This window comes from Colobus angolensis, unplaced genomic scaffold (genome assembly GCF_000951035.1).
Source record: "Colobus angolensis palliatus isolate OR3802 unplaced genomic scaffold, Cang.pa_1.0 Scaffold52, whole genome shotgun sequence".
NCBI lineage: Eukaryota > Metazoa > Chordata > Mammalia > Primates > Cercopithecidae > Colobus > Colobus angolensis.
In genome coordinates this window covers 5,149,183-5,166,955 of record NW_012118710.1, presented here as the reverse complement: position 1 = coordinate 5,166,955, position 17,773 = coordinate 5,149,183, and the positions used below count along the sequence as shown (strand labels likewise).

General features: G+C 48.2%; 2 protein-coding genes across 4 annotated transcripts in view; both read left to right on the top strand.

The window, feature by feature from the left end:
* The window catches only part of PROSC (proline synthetase co-transcribed homolog (bacterial)), a 28,888-nt gene extending 20,825 nt beyond the window's left edge, over nucleotides 1–8,063 (top strand). Inside the window, exons 5-8 of one of the 3 annotated variants that reach the window (XM_011960714.1) lie at nucleotides 811–945; nucleotides 3,664–3,806; nucleotides 4,571–4,669; nucleotides 6,283–8,063. In XM_011960714.1, coding sequence (XP_011816104.1) covers nucleotides 811–945; nucleotides 3,664–3,806; nucleotides 4,571–4,669; nucleotides 6,283–6,414 — 509 coding nt within the window. In that variant the 3' untranslated portion in view covers nucleotides 6,415–8,063. Of the gene's footprint in view, nucleotides 1–810; nucleotides 946–3,663; nucleotides 3,807–4,570; nucleotides 4,676–6,282 lie in introns of all 3 variants that reach the window. The other 2 variants (XM_011960715.1, XM_011960716.1) reach the window with 2 other exon arrangements.
* An 8,636-nt stretch (nucleotides 8,064–16,699) lies between these two features.
* Nucleotides 16,700–17,773, top strand: part of ADGRA2 (adhesion G protein-coupled receptor A2) — a 58,159-nt gene continuing 57,085 nt past the window's right edge. Inside the window, exons 1-2 of the mRNA XM_011960756.1 lie at nucleotides 16,700–16,901; nucleotides 17,611–17,695. Of these exons, the coding sequence (XP_011816146.1) occupies nucleotides 16,700–16,901; nucleotides 17,611–17,695 (287 nt within the window). The remainder of the gene's footprint in view (nucleotides 16,902–17,610; nucleotides 17,696–17,773) is intronic.

Here is a 17,773-nt window from a genome sequence, read left to right as displayed (position 1 = left end):
AAAAAAAAAAAAAGAAAAAGAAAAAAAGCTCTTGCAGAGCAAAGGAAACAACAAAGTGAAGAGACAACTCAGAATGGGAGAAAATATTTGCAAACTACCCATCTGAAATACTTGTACATAGCACCAACTTCTATATCCAAGCTTTGTTTTTGTAATAAAAAATAAGAAACAATCTAATGTCCATTAACAAGAGGAATAGTTATGTAAACTGTGGTAATCTGTCCTGTGGATTGCTGCAGTTTTTTAGTAGAGATGGGGTTTCACCATGTTTGCCAGAGTGGTCTCAAACTCCTGACCTCTGGTGATCCACCCGCCTGGGATTACAAGTGTGAGCCACTGTACCCAGCCAGTGTTGGGGTCATTGTGATGTCTTTGTTGGATAAGAATACCCTCATCCCAGAAAGTTGAAGAATGTGGTGATATGCTGGGGAAGCATCTTGGCTTCCACTGGTTATCCTTTCTTCGCTGTCATCCTGACCTGTTTCTCTCTGTTTGAACTGAGACATAGATCAAGCCTTTTACTAAGAATCTGTCCGTTACCAGCTTCTTGAAGCATACGGATATATATGCTGCCCGATCATCTATGTCAGTGTTTCCCTTATTTACCTTTGCTGATTAGCCAGGGATGGTCTGACATTTGAATTTGTATCTAGTAAAACTGTCACATTTGTCTTCTTAGAGGAACTGAGATTTAACTGTGTTTTTCTTTTCCTGGCATATTTTTTCCTCTAACAAGTCAGAGATTTGTTGCATGTTACTTGCTGCAATAGAGCAAATAAGGAATACTACCTTGCCTCTGTCTCATTACAGCTGTCCCCAATCTCTTCATGCTGGAAACAGTGGATTCTGTGAAGTTGGCAGACAAAGTGAACAGTTCCTGGCAGAAAAAAGGTTCTCCTGAAAGGTTAAAGGTTATGGTCCAGATTAACACCAGCGGAGAAGAGAGTAAGTGACCAGACTTGAATTGTAGATTTTTCTTCCCTTAGGATGGGTGAAGCTCAGGGAGAATGGGTGGCCCCAAGTGTCCGATGGATAAGGTTATGGAAACAAACCACAGGATCACAGGCCTCTAAGTAGGCTGTTTTATGTGTGATCTAGGTAGCATAATGACATGCAAACCAGTCTGTATATCATTCTTTACTACATCATGGTTCATTATATCTTAATTTTAGGGGAAGAAGAACGGATGGGGAGTCAAGAAGGGGATTGTGACTTTGTTTTGTATTTTGTTTTTTTCTGATTTTTTCTTTTTTTTGAGATGGGGTCTCGCTCTGTCGCCCAGGCTGGAGTGCAATGGTGTGATCTCAGCTTACTGCAACCTCTGCCTCCCAGGTTGAAGCAATTCTCCCACCTCAGCCTCCCAAGTAGCTGGGACTACAGGCATACGCCACCACACCTGGCTAATTTTTGTATTTGTAGTAGAGACAGGGTTTCACCACATTGGCCAGACTGCTCTCTAACTCATGACCTCTCAAGTGATCCATCTGTCTCGGCCTCCCAAAGTGCTGGGATTACAGGCGTGAGCCTTCCCTTTTTTTTTGAGATGGAGCCTCGCTCTGTTGCTCAGACTGGAGTGCAGTGGCGTGATCTCAGCTCACTGCAACCTCCACCTCCTGGGTTCAAGCAGTTCTCCTGCCTCAGCCTCCTGAGTAGCTGGGATTACAGGCAGACGCTACCACACCCAGCTAATACTTGTATTTTTAGTAGAGATGGAGTTTTGCTATATTGGCCAGGCTGGTCTTGAACTCCTGACCTCAGGTGATCCACCCACCTCAGCCTCCCAAAGTGCTGAGGTTAAAGACATCAGCCACTGCACCCAGCCTGGAATTGTGGAAAATCCCCAAAGGTCACCATCACTCCTGCAAGGAGTATTTTAAATTTTTAAGACCTAAGAGTATATAAATATTCTTAGATCTTAAAAAAATTACTTAATGTTGCATTGGGAAAGAATGGAAGATAATTACTGTGAGTGGGCCGGGTGCGGTGGCTAACACCTGTAATCCCAGCACTTGGGAAGGCTGAAGCAGGTGGATCACCTGAGGTCAGAAATTCGAGACCAGCCTAGCCAACATGGTGAAACTTCATCTCTACTATACATACAAAAATTAGCCAGGCATAGTGGCGTGCGCCCATAGTCCCAGCTGCTTGGGATGCTGAGGCAAGAGGATCCCTTGAACCCAGGAGGTGAAGATTGCAGTGATCTGAGATCACGCCACTGCACTCCAGCCTGGGTGACAGAATGAAACTCCATCTCAAAAAAAAAAATTACTGTGAGCACCAGTCAGTGAATATCTTTATGGGGCTTGGATTAACAGTGTAACATAGTGTGAATAGAAGCATGGACTTTGAAATCAGACAGACCTTGGGTTTGAGCTACACTACTTTCCAGTATTGTAACCTTGGATAAGTTACCCAATCTCTCTGTACCTCAGTTGCCTTTTCTGGCGGTGATATCATGATAATGCTTACTTCAGAGGGTGTGGTTAGGATTGAATATGATAATCCAGGTAACGCTGTTAGCACAGAGCCCTACACATGTTGTTAGCTATTCGTTAAGAATAAATGTATACAGATCAGGTATTCGATTGCAACCATCAAAGCACCAGTATTCACCAAATCTTAGTATGCAGGAACACATAGAGGCATCTGTTTTCTAGATAATGTCCTAGAGTCAGACTGCCTGGGTTTAAATCCCAATTATCAATAGAAATCCGAAATCAAATATAGATCAGGTATTTATTGTATCATTTCTTGATAATTAGCTATAATATGCCCTAAAGACTGAAGTAAATGTTACTGGCATCTCCACCTAATAAATGGGAGCAAGACAATATCAATAGCTCTTTTTTTTTGAGACGGAGTCTTGCTCTGTCAGCCAGGCTGGAGTACGGTGGCACAATCTCGGCTCACTGCAAGCTCTGCCTCCTGGGTTTACACCATTCTCCTGCCTCAACCTCCTGAGTAGCTGGGACTACAGGCACCCGCCACCACACCTGGCTAATTTTTTTTTTTTTTTTAGTAGAAACGGGGTTTCACCACGTTAGCCAGAATGGTCTTGATCTCCTGACGTTGTGATCCGCCTACCTCGGCCTCCCAAGTGCTGGGATTACAGGCGTGAGCCACCGCACCCAGCCTCAATAGCTCTTATAACTGTGTAACAAATAATTGCTTGCTGCAGATTTCTCCTCCAGTTGTTAATTAGAAAGTTCAGTTAAACTTTGCAAATATATAGCCAAAAATGTTTAACATGTACTTTATTTTAAATTTTTTGCAACTCCATTAAATTAATAAAACTATAAAAATTCTTGATTTAGAAAAGTAATTCTCAGGTTCATCTGGCATTTTGGCAATGCAAATCTTCCTGGTACCCCAAAAAAGCAAGGTTTTTTCTTTTCCATGTCTCCTAGCTGTTTTCAGCTGAAATCTTGAGATGGAGGAAAGAGAATCCAACTGATAGCTCTTCTTGAGAAATTTAGAACCTGACCAGAAGCAGAGCAACATAGAAAACCCCAAGTATAAAGTTACTCTTTAGGACTTGAGGCTCTTTCAAAAGGTTCTCTTGTTGGGGGTCACCTCTTCTGTCATAAGGAAGGGAGGAAAATGGAGCCTTCCTCTGGCCATTTACCGTTGCAGTATATCTGTTTTCCATTTCTTTTCGTGAAGGTAAACATGGCCTCCCACCTTCAGAGACCATAGCCGTCGTGGAGCACATAAATGCCAAGTGTCCTAGCCTGGAGTTTGTGGGGCTGATGACCATAGGAAGCTTTGGGCATGATCTTAGTCAAGGACCAAATCCGGACTTCCAGGTACTGGGGGGTCGGGGAGATTGCTCATGTGCTGAAGAAGCAGGAGGCTGGAGTGCTGTTGCAGGGCTGGCTGCAGTGGGCACTGCAGAGACATCCCAGACACTGCCTGTCGAGTGTTCTAGCCCCCTCTTCTGAACTCTTCTCAGAAGGAAAAGGGAAGAACAGGTTCCCAAAGCCCTGCAAACCTTTCTCAACTCAACTTGAATTTGGCTAAAACATAGTCTTTAGAGAATATAAGCTTTCTTCCTCTCCAGTGACTAATAGTTTTCTCAAAAGTGGGATAGTTTGCAAAAATCCCTTTCAGTAACTTCTGGCAATTTTGACAGGCCTTGAAATCATAAGGAATACATAACCGGCCAGGCGCAGTGGCTCATGCCTGTAATCCCAGCACTTTGGGAGGCCGAGGCGGGCGGATCACGAGGTCAGGAGATTGAGGTCATCCTGGCCAACATGGTGAAACCCCATCTCTACTGAAAAAAAAAAAAAATACAAAAAATTAGCCAGGCATGTTGGCGGGCACCTGTAGTCCCAGCTACTTGGGAGGCTAAGGCAGGAGAATGGCATGAACCCGGAATGCAGAGCTTGCAGTAAGCCAAGATCACGCCACTGTACTCCAGCCTGGGAGATAGAGCAAGACTCTGTCTCAAAAAATAAAAAAAATAAAAAAGGAATACATAGCCGTTGTCAGAGAAGTTCAGATTCAGCCACTTTTGGGCATCACTAGAGAAGGCAAGAGTAAAATAGGTGTCGTCTCTTTCTGTCAGCTGTTACTGGCCCTCCGGGAGGAGCTGTGTAAAAAGCTGAACATCCCTGCTGACCAGGTTGAGCTGAGCATGGGCATGTCCGTGGATTTCCAGCACGCAGTAAGTGTCCAGCCAGTGCCCTGTCTGCCTCGAGGGGTGGGAGTAGGGTGTCTGAGAGGCTGACACAAGAGCAGATCTTTGCTGTAGAAGCCTTGGAAATGCCTTGGGATGGCAATAGGGTACCCAGTCTCAGGGTCTCAGCTATTCTAGCATCTCCCATTCCTCATGCCCTTTCTTTTTTGAAAAGAGCTAGGTGCACGCCTGTAATCCCTGCACTGTGGGAGGCGGAGCCGGGTGGATCACAAGGTCAGGAGTTCGAGACAAGCCTGACCAACATGGTGAAACCCCCTCTCTACTAAAACTACAAAAATTAGCTGGACATGGTGACGCACACCTGTAATCCAAGCTACTCGGGAGGCTGAGGCAGGAGAATTGCTTGAACCCGGGAGGCGGAGATTGCAGTGAGCCAAGGTCACACCACTGCACTCCAGGCTGGCTGACAGAGCGAGACTCCATCTCAAAAAAAATAAAAAATAAAAGTAAAAGAAATGTATAGAAATTATAGCCTGACATCTGAACTTTTAAAACAAAATATAATTCCATAAGTGTAATCTAAAGGAAATAAAAAATTAAATATAATTCCATAAATTATAAACATAATTCCATAAGTATAGTCTAAAGGAAAATAAGAAATTAAGCTATAATTTTTGGAAAGGCATATCATTACATAAGTGTGTGGGCCTGGCTGTATCACAATGAAGCAATGAAGCAGCCTAAGGCTTCATCTTTTTTTTTTTTTTTTTTGGAAACTGAGTCTTGCTCTATTGTCCAGGCTAGAGTGCAGTGGCACAATCTCAGCTCACTGCAACTTCCACCTCCCAGGTTCAAGCGATTCTCCTGCCTCAGCCTCTGAAGTAGCTGGGATTGCAGGTGCCTACTACCATGCCCGGCTAATTTTTGTATTTTTAGTTGAGACGGGGTTTCACCATGTTGGCCAGGCTGGTCTCGAACTCCTGACCTCAGGTAACCCACCCACCTCGGCCTCCCAAAGTGATGGGATTACAGGCATGAGCCACCGCACCCATCCGAGGCTTACTCTTAAGTGTAGATTCACCAACAATCTTATGTGTACATCAACAGCTGTAAATATCAACTGATACAAGTGTGCTAGATTGGCAATGCAAATACATGATTTTCTGAAATAGCAAATAACTTGATAAAGTTTCAAAAATCAAAATATAAACTTGCATTCCTGGAAAATTGTATTTCTTAAAACAGTGCAAAAATACATTGCATTGGTAAGTAAAATGGAATTTGATCAGATAATTATAAGGATTTGTTTTCATCTACTGACCGTGGCACATTGGAAAGGTGGGTGTGCTGTGCTATGTGGCTGCATCCCACACTGGACGTCTAATGTCCTTGACCTGCACCTAGCTGAGTGCCAGCCACACTCCCCAACCACTGGAAATCTAGAGAAACCCAACTTGTTTCCTATATATGCCCTCAGAGGTCAAATCTCTGGGGAGAACCATCACCCCGAAGCCATCTTCGGCTGTGTTATTATTCTTCATAGATGGCTCTTGAGAGCCAGAATGGGGGCACAGCTTCAGCACTGGCTCCATTTTATTATTTTAAACCTGATCCTCGATACCTTCTCTTCTTTCCTACAGATTGAAGTAGGATCTACAAATGTCCGAATAGGAAGCACCATTTTTGGAGAGCGGGATTACTCAAAGAAACCCGCCCCGGACAAGTGCGCAGCAGACGTGAAGGCCCCGCTGGAGGTGGCACAGGAGCAGTGAGCCAGGGAATACTGAGAGCACTAACTATGCACTAACCTAGATTTTCATTTCGATATTCCCTGTGTCCCAGCACAGTCCTGCTCTCCTGTGACCTGTGGAGAGCACTAATGATCACGTGTGTTGATGGAAACCATCTGTGCTTAGTCTCTGACATAGGAAGCTTGCCTCAAGCAGTGACTTTGGATTGAGTTTGAGAAATTCAAACATTTCTGCAGAACAGATACCAAATCAATAGCTAGGAATCGTGTTCAATATTGAATTCTGCCCAGGAGCATGAACTGATCCATGAATGCCTTTTCCAGGTTAAAATTTGGTCACTGATGCCTCTAATCGTGGAATTCAGAGGGATTCCCCTTTTTCATCTCATTTTAATAGGAAATTCCTTATGGTTAACTACTCCCTACAAACTCCTACTACATTGTCTAGATTGCTGCTCTGGAATAAGGTGATTTCTGCCCCCAGATTCTTCCCTAGCCGATAGATATGTGAAGATATTCCCAACTGTGGGATGGCAGTACAGGTAACTTCAGGAAATGGCTCGGGTTAATTCTCAAAACACAAATTGTTGCTGGCCAGGCACGGTGACTCATGCCTGTAATCCCAGCAATTTGGGAGGCAGAGGCGGAAGGATCACCTGAGCCTAGGAGTTCAAGACCAGCCTCAGCAATATCAGGAGACCCCATCTCTACAAAAAATTTAAAAATTAACTGGGCATGGTGGCTGAGGTGGAAGAATCACTTGAGCCCAGGAGTTTGAGGCTGCAGTGAGGTATGACTGCACCACTGTACTCCTGCCTAAAAAGATAAAATCTCCCAGTAGTCCATCAAGGCTTTGATCACTTGGGGAGTTCTTCGTAGATGCTGTCACATTTCTTAAAGCAACCTTTTAATATGCAGATAATGCCCCCCCCCCACCTTTTTTAGAGACAGCCTGTCTCTTAAAAAAAAAAATTAATTTGGTAGTGAGAGCTTGTGTCACTGCCAGTCTGTGGTATCCCTGAAATCAAGGGATAACATAAGCAGGACTTGGGCCTTTCTGACATCATCCTGAAGAGACAGGACTTTTTGATTTTTTCCTCTGGGACCTACAGTAATGAGAGTTTAATGATTATCTCCTCCACTATAATCTCTTTAGGATGATTTTTTAAATCAAAAACTAGTGAATCTCATTACTCCTAAGAAATGAAAGATTCCTTCAAAGCCTGTTCAGGCACATGGTTTCAACAAAGCCTGACTTTGACGTTCCTTGTCCTGAGGAGCACTTTCCAGGCACAGTTACAGCTTCCCCGCTGTATTTACAAGCCAGAATTGTGCAACTCTTCTGGATCATTTAATAAAGTAACAAGATCTTAAAAAAACCCAAAAACACCATTCTCCAATAGTCATGACAGATGGCTTCAGTATGGCTTGTTTTTTATTTTCCAGATGGCTTTTTCTCTTATTTTTTCAAGCCCCAGTCTGATTTTACAAGTAACTTTCAAACATGCTGCTGCTGCCAAATGTACTTTTGTAAACCTAAAAATTATGATTCCTGTATTATTTCAGTGAGAGCTACAGTGTGATATTTCAGAGTCTATTAAATAAAAATGTGAGTTTGAATTATACCATCTGTGCCAATTACAAAGAAATTAAAAGATTTATTTTTTATGATCTGGTGTAGTGAGTGAATGTAACAGGAGGGGGCATTGGAACCCACAGGAAGCAGCTGTGCTGGTGCCTTGGCATCGTGCCAGCTGGGCTTTGGAGGAGGGCTTCCCCACAGTCACAGATGCAGCCAATGCTACACCGTGGGTGAGAGGGATTCTGAACTTCTAAGGGCAAGAAAAAAGACATTTCAGGAATTACAGAAATAGACATTACCCCTTGCTGCAAGAGACTTTTGAATTGCCTCTAGATGGCGACATTGGCTAACCGGAGGGACAAGCACTGGCTCTCCACTGTCAGCAATTTACCCTGAGAGGGACTCCTGGTTTACTCAGTCTGGTGGAGGCCAGAGAGGACATGACTCAAGTGATAGGGTGACTTGCAGAGCCTCAGGGGTTCAATACCAGCCAGCCTGGGCAACATGGTGAAATCCTGTCTGTACCAAAAATACTCTCCCCCAAAATTAGCTGGGCATGGTGGTGCATGCCTGTGGTCCCAGCTACTCCAGGGGCTGAGGTGGGAGGATCAATTGAGCCTGGGAGGCAGCAGTCGCAGTAAGCTGAGATCGTACCACTGCACTCCAGCCTGGGCGACAAGGTGAGACCCCATCTCAAAAAAAAAAAAAAAAACAGCGAATAAGGAGGAAAGCCAGGGAAGGCTCAATCAGATCTAGATAAGGGAAGGACACCAAAGTGTGTCCAGAGTGTCCCCAGCAAGATGGGATCTTTTGCAGAGAGAAAATTGAGCCAGGTTGTGAGTTTGTCTTTCGTTAACACATGATGGGTGGCAGCTTGGGTTTCTTCCAGGTTTTCATGAAAGCCAGTTCCTGGAGTTTGGATGGCTTGCTCTCCTGGATTGGACCCACCTGTGCAGCCTTGCAGTCTCTGAGGGCGCCGGGCCCTTGTCTGCCCTGAAGCCAGCCTCAGAAGGCTTGAGATGCCACAAAACCTCCCAACAGTCCATCAAGGCTTTGATCTCTTGGGGAGCTCCTCACAGAATCTATCACAGTTCTCAAAGCAACCTCTTAATACTCAAACAGTACCCCCCTCCCTCTTGTTTAACATTGACGGCATATGCAGCACTATTCTCTATATTCTCTCATTTCACCATCACAACAGCTGGTAGACTTGTATAGGCTGATAGGCAATGTCCCTTTGTGGATGGGGAACTGGGGCCCAGAGAAGGTTCCGTGTTCTCCTTGTCTGAGGTCAGAGTGAGTTGGTGGCTGGACAAGAAATAAACTCAGGACTTGACTTTCTGGCCCAGAACATGGTCACTACTACACACTGGTATCTTCTATCTCTACCTTTAATAATTAATAAGTGGCATATTCTTAGATGTGCAGCTTTCATTTAAATGAGCCTTATTACTATAAAATAAGTGTGTGTTTCTATTCCAGTGGAACAGTTGAGAATTGATTCATCTTAATGCAGAACAAACTTTGAAACTACAGCCAGTGGGGGTGAGAAGGAAGGAGAGCATTAAACCCATCCATGAGTGGGATTGGCCTCCCCTCTCATCATCCCATCTCCCTCCCGAGCTCATTCCTCATGATTCAAGCTAATCTCACAGGCTGTAGGGCTCAGAGTGTGCAACCCTGTGCCTTCCCCCTGAAGCTGGACCAGCAGTGAATTCTGTTCCTTAAGGCTAGACACACAGGAATGAGGTCAGACAGGACATTCTTAAAATCCAGGACATCTTCGTCCTTCAGAAAACAAGTGGCCCTGTGCATTCCACCAAAGCTTTGAAGGAGGAAGGACTCGCTTACCAATTCCTGAAGGGCTGCAGTAGGAGTGGAATGTCTTCAGTGGTGCAAGGGGAAACGATTTTTCTGGGAACTGTGACTGTCTTTACCATGAAATCAGTTGAATGCTATTACATCAGCCTCATGACTAAGGACAAAAGAATCCAGACCGTCTACCAAAATGTTTTACTAATCTGTCCTCCCTCCCCTTACGGAACACATAGGTAAAGTAAAGAGCTTCCTTTTCCACCCAGTTTGCACCAACATGTGTAAACTATGGCTCTGTGTGGTTGAGCAGCTACTTACAAGGTAAGGGTCCTTAAACTTAAGTTCCTCTTCTATAATCACATTGAAGCCTCAAGGGACCGCAGAGCTAACACTTTTTTTTTCCTCTAAAGTCCAGCACAGATCAGCTGAAACGGCACATGGTGGGGACAGCAGGAGGGGCTTTTGACACTTTTCTTGTATTTAAAATAAATTTTACAAGCCCACACTCCTGAGCCTTGAGATCACAGGGAGCAGAGGCCACTCTGAGTGCCGGAGTGCCTTCTCGAATGGTCCCATCAGCACCAGCTGCCTGGAGACACCGCCTGCTAGCTTTGTGCTATCCCAGGCTAGTGTCTCCAGCACCCGCCCTCCAGCAGCCGTGTGGCTCTCCAGCCTCAGAGCTAAGCCTGACCCGGCTGCCAATCTCCAAAATAAAATCAATGTGTGACCTTATCCACCAGATGTACCTAAGAAACAAGCCCAAATGAAGGCCAACTTTGAAGCCAAAAAGGGAAGATGAGAAGTGGGAGAGAGAGAGAAAGAGGAGGGGAAAGAAACTTGGCTAGACATGAAAGCTGTCTTGTCTGTCTGTTCCCTATTAGGCGCAATTCTCTTGCAATCTGCAGCCTCCACATAATTCTCTTGACCAGAAACTCTCTGGAGAGATAGTGTCAGAGGAAAAACAAACAGAATAGCATCTTCTGACAGCAAAGTCACTTAAAAACCTATTTGGGAGGGAAGAAGAGAGATGTCAGCACCTCAGGGGAGGGCACTCCTTCGCAGCAGGCCACATGTGGAGTTACATTTGCCCTGGGATTGGACAAGGACAGGCAGGGGCCCAGGAGAGGGTTGATGTGCGAGGGCAAGGCAGTCCTAGGAAGCAAAAGCCCAAGGCCTCTACCCTCCCAGCGCCTCTGATGCCCAAGATCTACCTCTCTGTGGACACCACACTAAATCCCACAGTGTGGGGCTTTCTACAGCCCCATGGCACACTCAGAGGAATTCAGAAGAACTGCCTTAGAGAAAAGGGGTTCCTTGGCCAGACATGGCGGCCCCATGCCTATAATCCCAGCATTTTGGGAGGCTGAGGCAGGAGGATTGCTTGAGGTCAGTAGTTCAAGACCAGCCTGGGAAACGTAGCAAGACCCTGTCTCTAAAAACAATTTAAAAATTAGCTGGGTATGGTGGTGCACACCTGTAGTCCCAGTGACTCAGGAGGCAGAGGCGGGAGGATCACTTGAGCACAGGAGAGTGAGGCTGCAGTGACTGTGATCACACCAGCTGTGATGCACTCTAGCCTGGGTGACAGAGGGAGACTGTCTCTTAAAAAAAAAAAAAAAAAGAAAGAAAGGAAGAAAAAGAAAAAAGGGGGGAGTTCCATTTTGTCAAAACTCTGCCTTCCCACTGCTGCCGGCCACCAGCCAGAGGCTGAGAAGTCAGCTATTGCTGTAAGACTGTGAGCCAGCAGCCAACTCCCCAGGCAGCAAAGGCCTCTTCTCCCCAGCCCCTTTGACCTGCCTTTGAGCTAAGCAGTCTAGTCCTGGGGAAGCCAAGCCCCAACCCCCACCCCACAGGAGCCCAGTGGGGAAGGTTCTGGAGGAGTGAGGGAAGCAGGGCAGGAGAGGGCAGCCTTCTGTGCTCAAGTTTCTGGGGCAGGCATCCTGTTATAGGAGAAATTTTTTTTTTTTTTTTTTTTTTTTTTAAGGAAGAAAAACTAATCAGAAGAAAGAAGCAAGCAAGAGCTTTTCCCTGCCTTTCGGACTTGTTTATTACCAAGATATCTGATTTCAGCAAAGGAAACCGGCACCGGAGCAAGGTTTTTATTGGCTGCGAGCAAGAGGAATTCATGGTTTGCCTTTGATTTGGCTTCCCTAGAACATGAGGTACTGAGGGGTGCTCGCTGCTTTGATGGAGCAGCCCAGGACTTTGGGGCCCCTCAAATTCCCTGTTTTCTGTAGCATTGACTCAAAGTCCCGCTGGAGGCTGAGGGTGGAGCAAGCGGCAAGAGTGGAAGGCAGCCTCGTAAACGTTTCAGAGAGATCAGAATAAAGGACAGTAGTTGCAAAGTTCTGAAACTAGAGCCTGAGCAAGGGCCCTGGCCCACCCCCCTTCCCCGGGAGTAAGGGGCTGGAGGAGGCCAGGTCTGGTTTGCATGAAAGCGCCATGTTCCAGACTTGTCTCTGACCCATGGAGCTAGGCAAGCTGCAGTCACAGGGCCGAAGCCTGATAGTTTCAATGTGTGGGGAGGATAAAGCCAGAGATTCGCAGGGTTGGCCTCTGACAGCAGCGCTCCTCAGCTGGGAGGGGCGAGGGCTCTGGGGAGGGGTAAGCAGCTGGGCCACTGGCTCACAGAACTGCAGCTGATCCTGCAGGGCCCCCACACACACCATCGTGCAGAGAGAGCCGCTGTGCAGGGCCTGGAACCCCGGCCAGCCCATCTCTCCCTCGGCTGCGTTTCCCCGGGAGCATCTCCTGCATGGAGGAAAGGGGAAGGTGTCCTATTTGGGACGCCTTGGGTGAGCCTCTCTCTCGTTCTCTCTTTTTTCCTCTTTGTATCCTGTCTCTGTCCACTTTCGCTCTCATCGCCCTTCTCATCCATCTCCCACAAACCACTGGTGAAAGGAAGATCCCCAAACCAGAGCTCTAGGTGGCCCTGCCTTGCTTTACTGCTGTGACCAGCCAGGAGTGTGAGGCAAGAGCTGCCTGCACCCTAAGGCGGCCAGGACAAGGGGCTGGGACTTTGGGGCTGGTGCCATTGTAGAGGGCAGCCCCTTGGCAGAACCCTCTGGTGGGGGACAGTGCTGCCTGCGTACAGCTCTCGTCCTGCTCCAGGTTGGTGATTGGGAGGCCAGGCCTGAAAGAAACACCTCTTCCCCTCCCAGGGTGTGGGGCTTCGCAGGTGGCTCTGTGTGCCCCCTCATGACCGATCATGGGCCCGTCTCCAAGACTGTGCACAGGCCCCAGCAGCGGAGTGTGCTATCCCCAGCAGGGCTGGGCTCAACCATGAGGCCCAGGCCCATGCTGGCAGCCAGGGTGCTGGTTGGGCCTCTGAGCTGAGGGCCAGGGCCTGGGGCAGGGGTGGGGATGGGGAACAGGGCTCTCACTGTGTCTGTGTCAAGGAACCAGTCATCAAAAGGGCTTTATGCAGTCACTTGGAGAACACGTTTACAAGAATAAGGGCTGCAGGAGTAAGGAGGTAGCCTGTGAGGGGTGTGGGGAGCTGCTACACACACACACACACACACACACACACACAGATATACACATAGATACAGATACACACAGATACACAGATACAGATACACACACAGATACAGATACACAGATACAGATACACACACAGAGGTACACACACAGATACACACACACAGATACACAGATACACACAGATACAAAGATCCAGATACACAGAGATACACACACACAGATACACAGATACAGATATACACACACAGATACAGACACACACACAGATACACAGAGATACACAGATCCGGATACACAATACACAGATACACACAGATATACACAAATATACACAGACACACACAGATATACACAGATACAGATACACACACAGAGATACACAGAGATACAGACACATAGACACAGATATACACACAGATACATATATACACAGAGACACATATACTCACAAAAGCACATATACACACATACACACACATACACATACCTACACATACACATATACATATACACACACACACAAATATACACACAGAGATAAACACACTTACACAGACACCTATATACACACTCACACATATACACACATGTACACAAATACACATACAGCCACACACATATACAAATATAGACATGTATACACACATACATATACATGTAGGCACACATATACACACAGAGACACATACAGCCACAGGCATACACACAGGCACACATATACATATACATGCAAACATATACACACATGTGCACACATATCCACACGCACAGACACACACAGACACAGTAGTTGCTCTAAGACTCTGGCACTGGTTTGTCCAGCTTTGAATCTCAAATCTGTTCTTTATCAAACTATCTTAGGTCAAATACTTAGCCCCTTTGGTGCCTCAGTTTCCTCCTTTGTGAATGGGAGTGATCTTAAGGGTAACTACTCATGGCATCACTGTGAAGATTAAATGTGGCCATACATGTAAAGTGCCTCACACAAAGCCTGGCACTGGTGAAAGTTCAGATCGGCTGTTCTGCTGGCTCCAGCTGTGTTGGGCTTTGCAGTCAGCTTGAACCTCCCTGGAGAAATGGGGTGGAGCTCTGATGGCCCAAACAGATAAGGACTGTCGGAAACACTGCCGGGCCTACGGACATGAAACCTGATCTTCTAAGGCTGGGAAGGAAGGAGGACCCTCCACGAGGCAAATGAAACTCCAAGTCCTCAAGCCAAGCTCCCTTCACGGCACTCACAGAGCCCAGCTGACATAACCAGCCTGGACGCCGAGAGGGGGAAGGCCCCGCTTCCCCTTAATGCTACCCAAACATGGACATCCAAGCCTTCCCGAGTGTTCCCCAGCTTTCAACTAAAGACCGAACTAAAGACTGAGTCCTAAAAGCAGCAAAATCAGCCCAGAGTGAAACCAAAACCAAATACTCTGGCTCACACGCCCTGAGCATCCAAACTCCAGCACACACCCAAACTCCTCAAAGTGCAGGCACAGGACAGGGGCCTAGACAGAGGGGCTCCTCTTCCCGTATCTCTCCTGACCTCAACCCAGGCCTTCCAGGGGCACAGGGCAGCTGACAGGGCTTAGGAAATAGAGCCCACAACTGCCTGCACAGAAGCCTGGCCTTCTCCATCCAGGTGAAGACCCAGGGCCCCCTGAGGCCAGAGAGAGAGAGAGAGAGAGAGAGGGCAGGAGAGGAAAGGACGAAGGAAAGCACCAAGCAAGGTGGAGGAGCTGGGCGTGGTGTCTCAGGCCTGCAATCCCAGTACCTTGGGAGGCTGAGGCGGGCTGATCACCTGAGGTCAGGAGTTTGACAACAGCCTGGCCAACATGATGAAACTCTGTCTCTACTAAAAATACAAAAAATTAGCTGGGCATGGTAGCGGGCACGTGTAATCCCAGCTACTGGGGAGGCAGAGGCAGGAACCCAGGAGGTGGAGGTTGAAGTGAGCCTAGATAGTGCCACTGCACTCCAGCCTTGTGACAGAGCGAGACTCCATCTCAAAAAAAATAGGTGGAGGAGAAAGGGAAAGAGCAGAGGAAGATGACAAGAAAGACACACACAAAAGGACCAGCGTGTCCCACACGGTGGCTTACGCCTGTCATTTCAGTGTTTGGGAGGCTGAGGCAGGAGGATTGCTTGAGCCCAGGAATTCAAGACCAGCCTGGGCAACATAGCAAGACCCCTGTCTCTACACAAATTTAAAAATTAGCCAGGGGCCGGGCGCGGTGGCTCAAGCCTGTAATCCCAGCACTTTGGGAGGCTGAGACGGGCGGATCACGAGGTCAGGAGATCGAGACCATCCTGGCTAACACGGTGAAACCCCGTCTCTACTAAAAAATACAAAAAACTAGCCGGGCGAGGTGGCGGGCGCCTGTAGTCCCAGCTACTCGGGAGGCTGAGGCAGGAGAATGGCTTGAACCCGGGAGGCAGAGCTTGCAGTGAGCCGAGATTGCGCCACTGCACTCCAGCCTGGGTGACAGAGCGAGACTCCGTCTCAAAAATAAATAAATAAATAAAAATTAGCCAGGATTGGTGGCACATGCCTGTAATCCCAGCTGAGGCAGGAGAATGGCGTAAACCCGGGAGGCAGAGCTTGCAGTGAGCCGAGATTGCGCCACTGCACTCCAGCCTGGGTGACAGAGCGAGACTCCGTCTCAAAAATAAATAAATAAATAAAAATTAGCCAGGATTGGTGGCACATGCCTGTAATCCCAGCTACTCTAGAGGCTAAGGCAGGAGGATCGCTTTAGTCCAGGAATTGGAGGCTGCAGTGAGCTATGATGGTGCCACTGGACTACAGACTAGGTGACAGAATGAGACCCTGTCCCTAAAAAACAAAAAAAAGTCAGCCCCAGCGAGCCATCAAGAGTCCAGCTGCTGCTAGGAATTGAGGTTCCATGCATAGATGGACTTTTCCAGCAAATTAAAAATCCAAGCTGCCATTGGCCTGGGTTGTATGCTAATGAGGGCACTTCTCAGGCTGCAGCGTGACGGGGGTTGGGGTCTGAGTGCTCCGGGGTGGGTGGAGTGGTCTGTGGAAAGAAGACAACAATGACTCCGAGAAGCTGGTGGCAAATCTGCGGAGAGCCACAGCTCTGAAAACCGGGAGGCCTGGTGGGCAGCTCCTAAATGCTGGATTGGAAAACCCACCCTCAGACAGGGTCGATCTCTCAGGGCGCTAAGCCCGTTCCGTGACTACTTCAACAAAGAGCAGAGAACTCAAAGCAGAAACTGTCCAACTCCACGCCTCTGGGGAGCAGGACTGGGAGGGCCCGTGGCCTTTTCATCACAAGCTCTTCCAGGCTGGTCCACTTCTTAGCCACATGTGTGTGTCGCTTTGATAAAAACGCGTTTCTTAAACAGTGGTGAGAGCTGGAGGCAGGCACACTTTTGAGGTTGGCCTCAGCCTCAGGCTCCCCGCCACATGCCCGGGAGGGGGCTCCCACCCTTCACTCGCACCAGCCCCCACCTGGCCCAGTGCCCCGGGGATGACCCCAAACGCTCCAAGCTGCCCAGGGTGTTCCCTACCCCTCCTCCTGCCTGGAAGAATGCCTGCTACTTTCTCCACCAGCCGGCTCTGCGCTCCTCTCCGATTCCCTTCCATGGTGGTTCAGGCCTCCTGCGGGGTATGGGGGTGCAGACGGGTCAGGGGAGCAGGGATCCGCACCTGCCGACACTCACCCACCGCAGGGCACCACAGCAGGGGGTGTGAGCACGGTCATTAGGGAGCAGCAGCCATCAGGGAGCCTAGGCTCCACCCCAGCTCCTCCATCAAGTGACCCCATTCCATCACAGAAAGGAGCGAGACCAAATGAAGCCCCCACATGTGCACTAATGCAGGCACACATGCGCACGCCCTCTCTCCCCACCCCAACACACGTGCACGCACGCACAGATGCACATACCCTCTCTGAGTGCCAACGTCCTGATCTGTGAAAGGCAATAACCACATATGGCATGGTGTGAGGGTTAAACCAGACACTGCACGTGACGGGCCTTCGTGCCTCCACCTCATCCTCTATTTTCTTTTCTACAAAGTAAAAGCCACACGTCCACAAACCTGTGCAAAAATGCTAGCCTCGTAACCCCTTCTCGCCCCTCTGTCGCCCCCTCTCTCCACCCCATCCCCGGTGCTCGGTGCTCGCACGCACCCTTCTCTTGGCCAGAGCTGCCTCCATCCTTCTGAGACCTGAATGTCTAACCCCATGGGGCTCAGGGAAAGGGGTGCTGGCCTGCGGCAGGGCTTCATCATCTTGGCTGCCTCTGGGGAAAAAAGGCTGGTGATGGAGTAGCCCCTTGCATGGGCCTGGAACAGGTTACAGACCATGCCCCCAGGATCCCTGAAATCAGATGGGAAGCCAGGCCTGGATGGGCACGGGCCCCCCCAATCCCCCGAAAAGGCCCTCCCTGTTGTGGCCTGGTAAGGCTGCGGATGGGAAAGCCTCCCAAGTCCTGATCCATCCATAAGACCCTGGGCAAGAGAAAGCCACACTTTCCC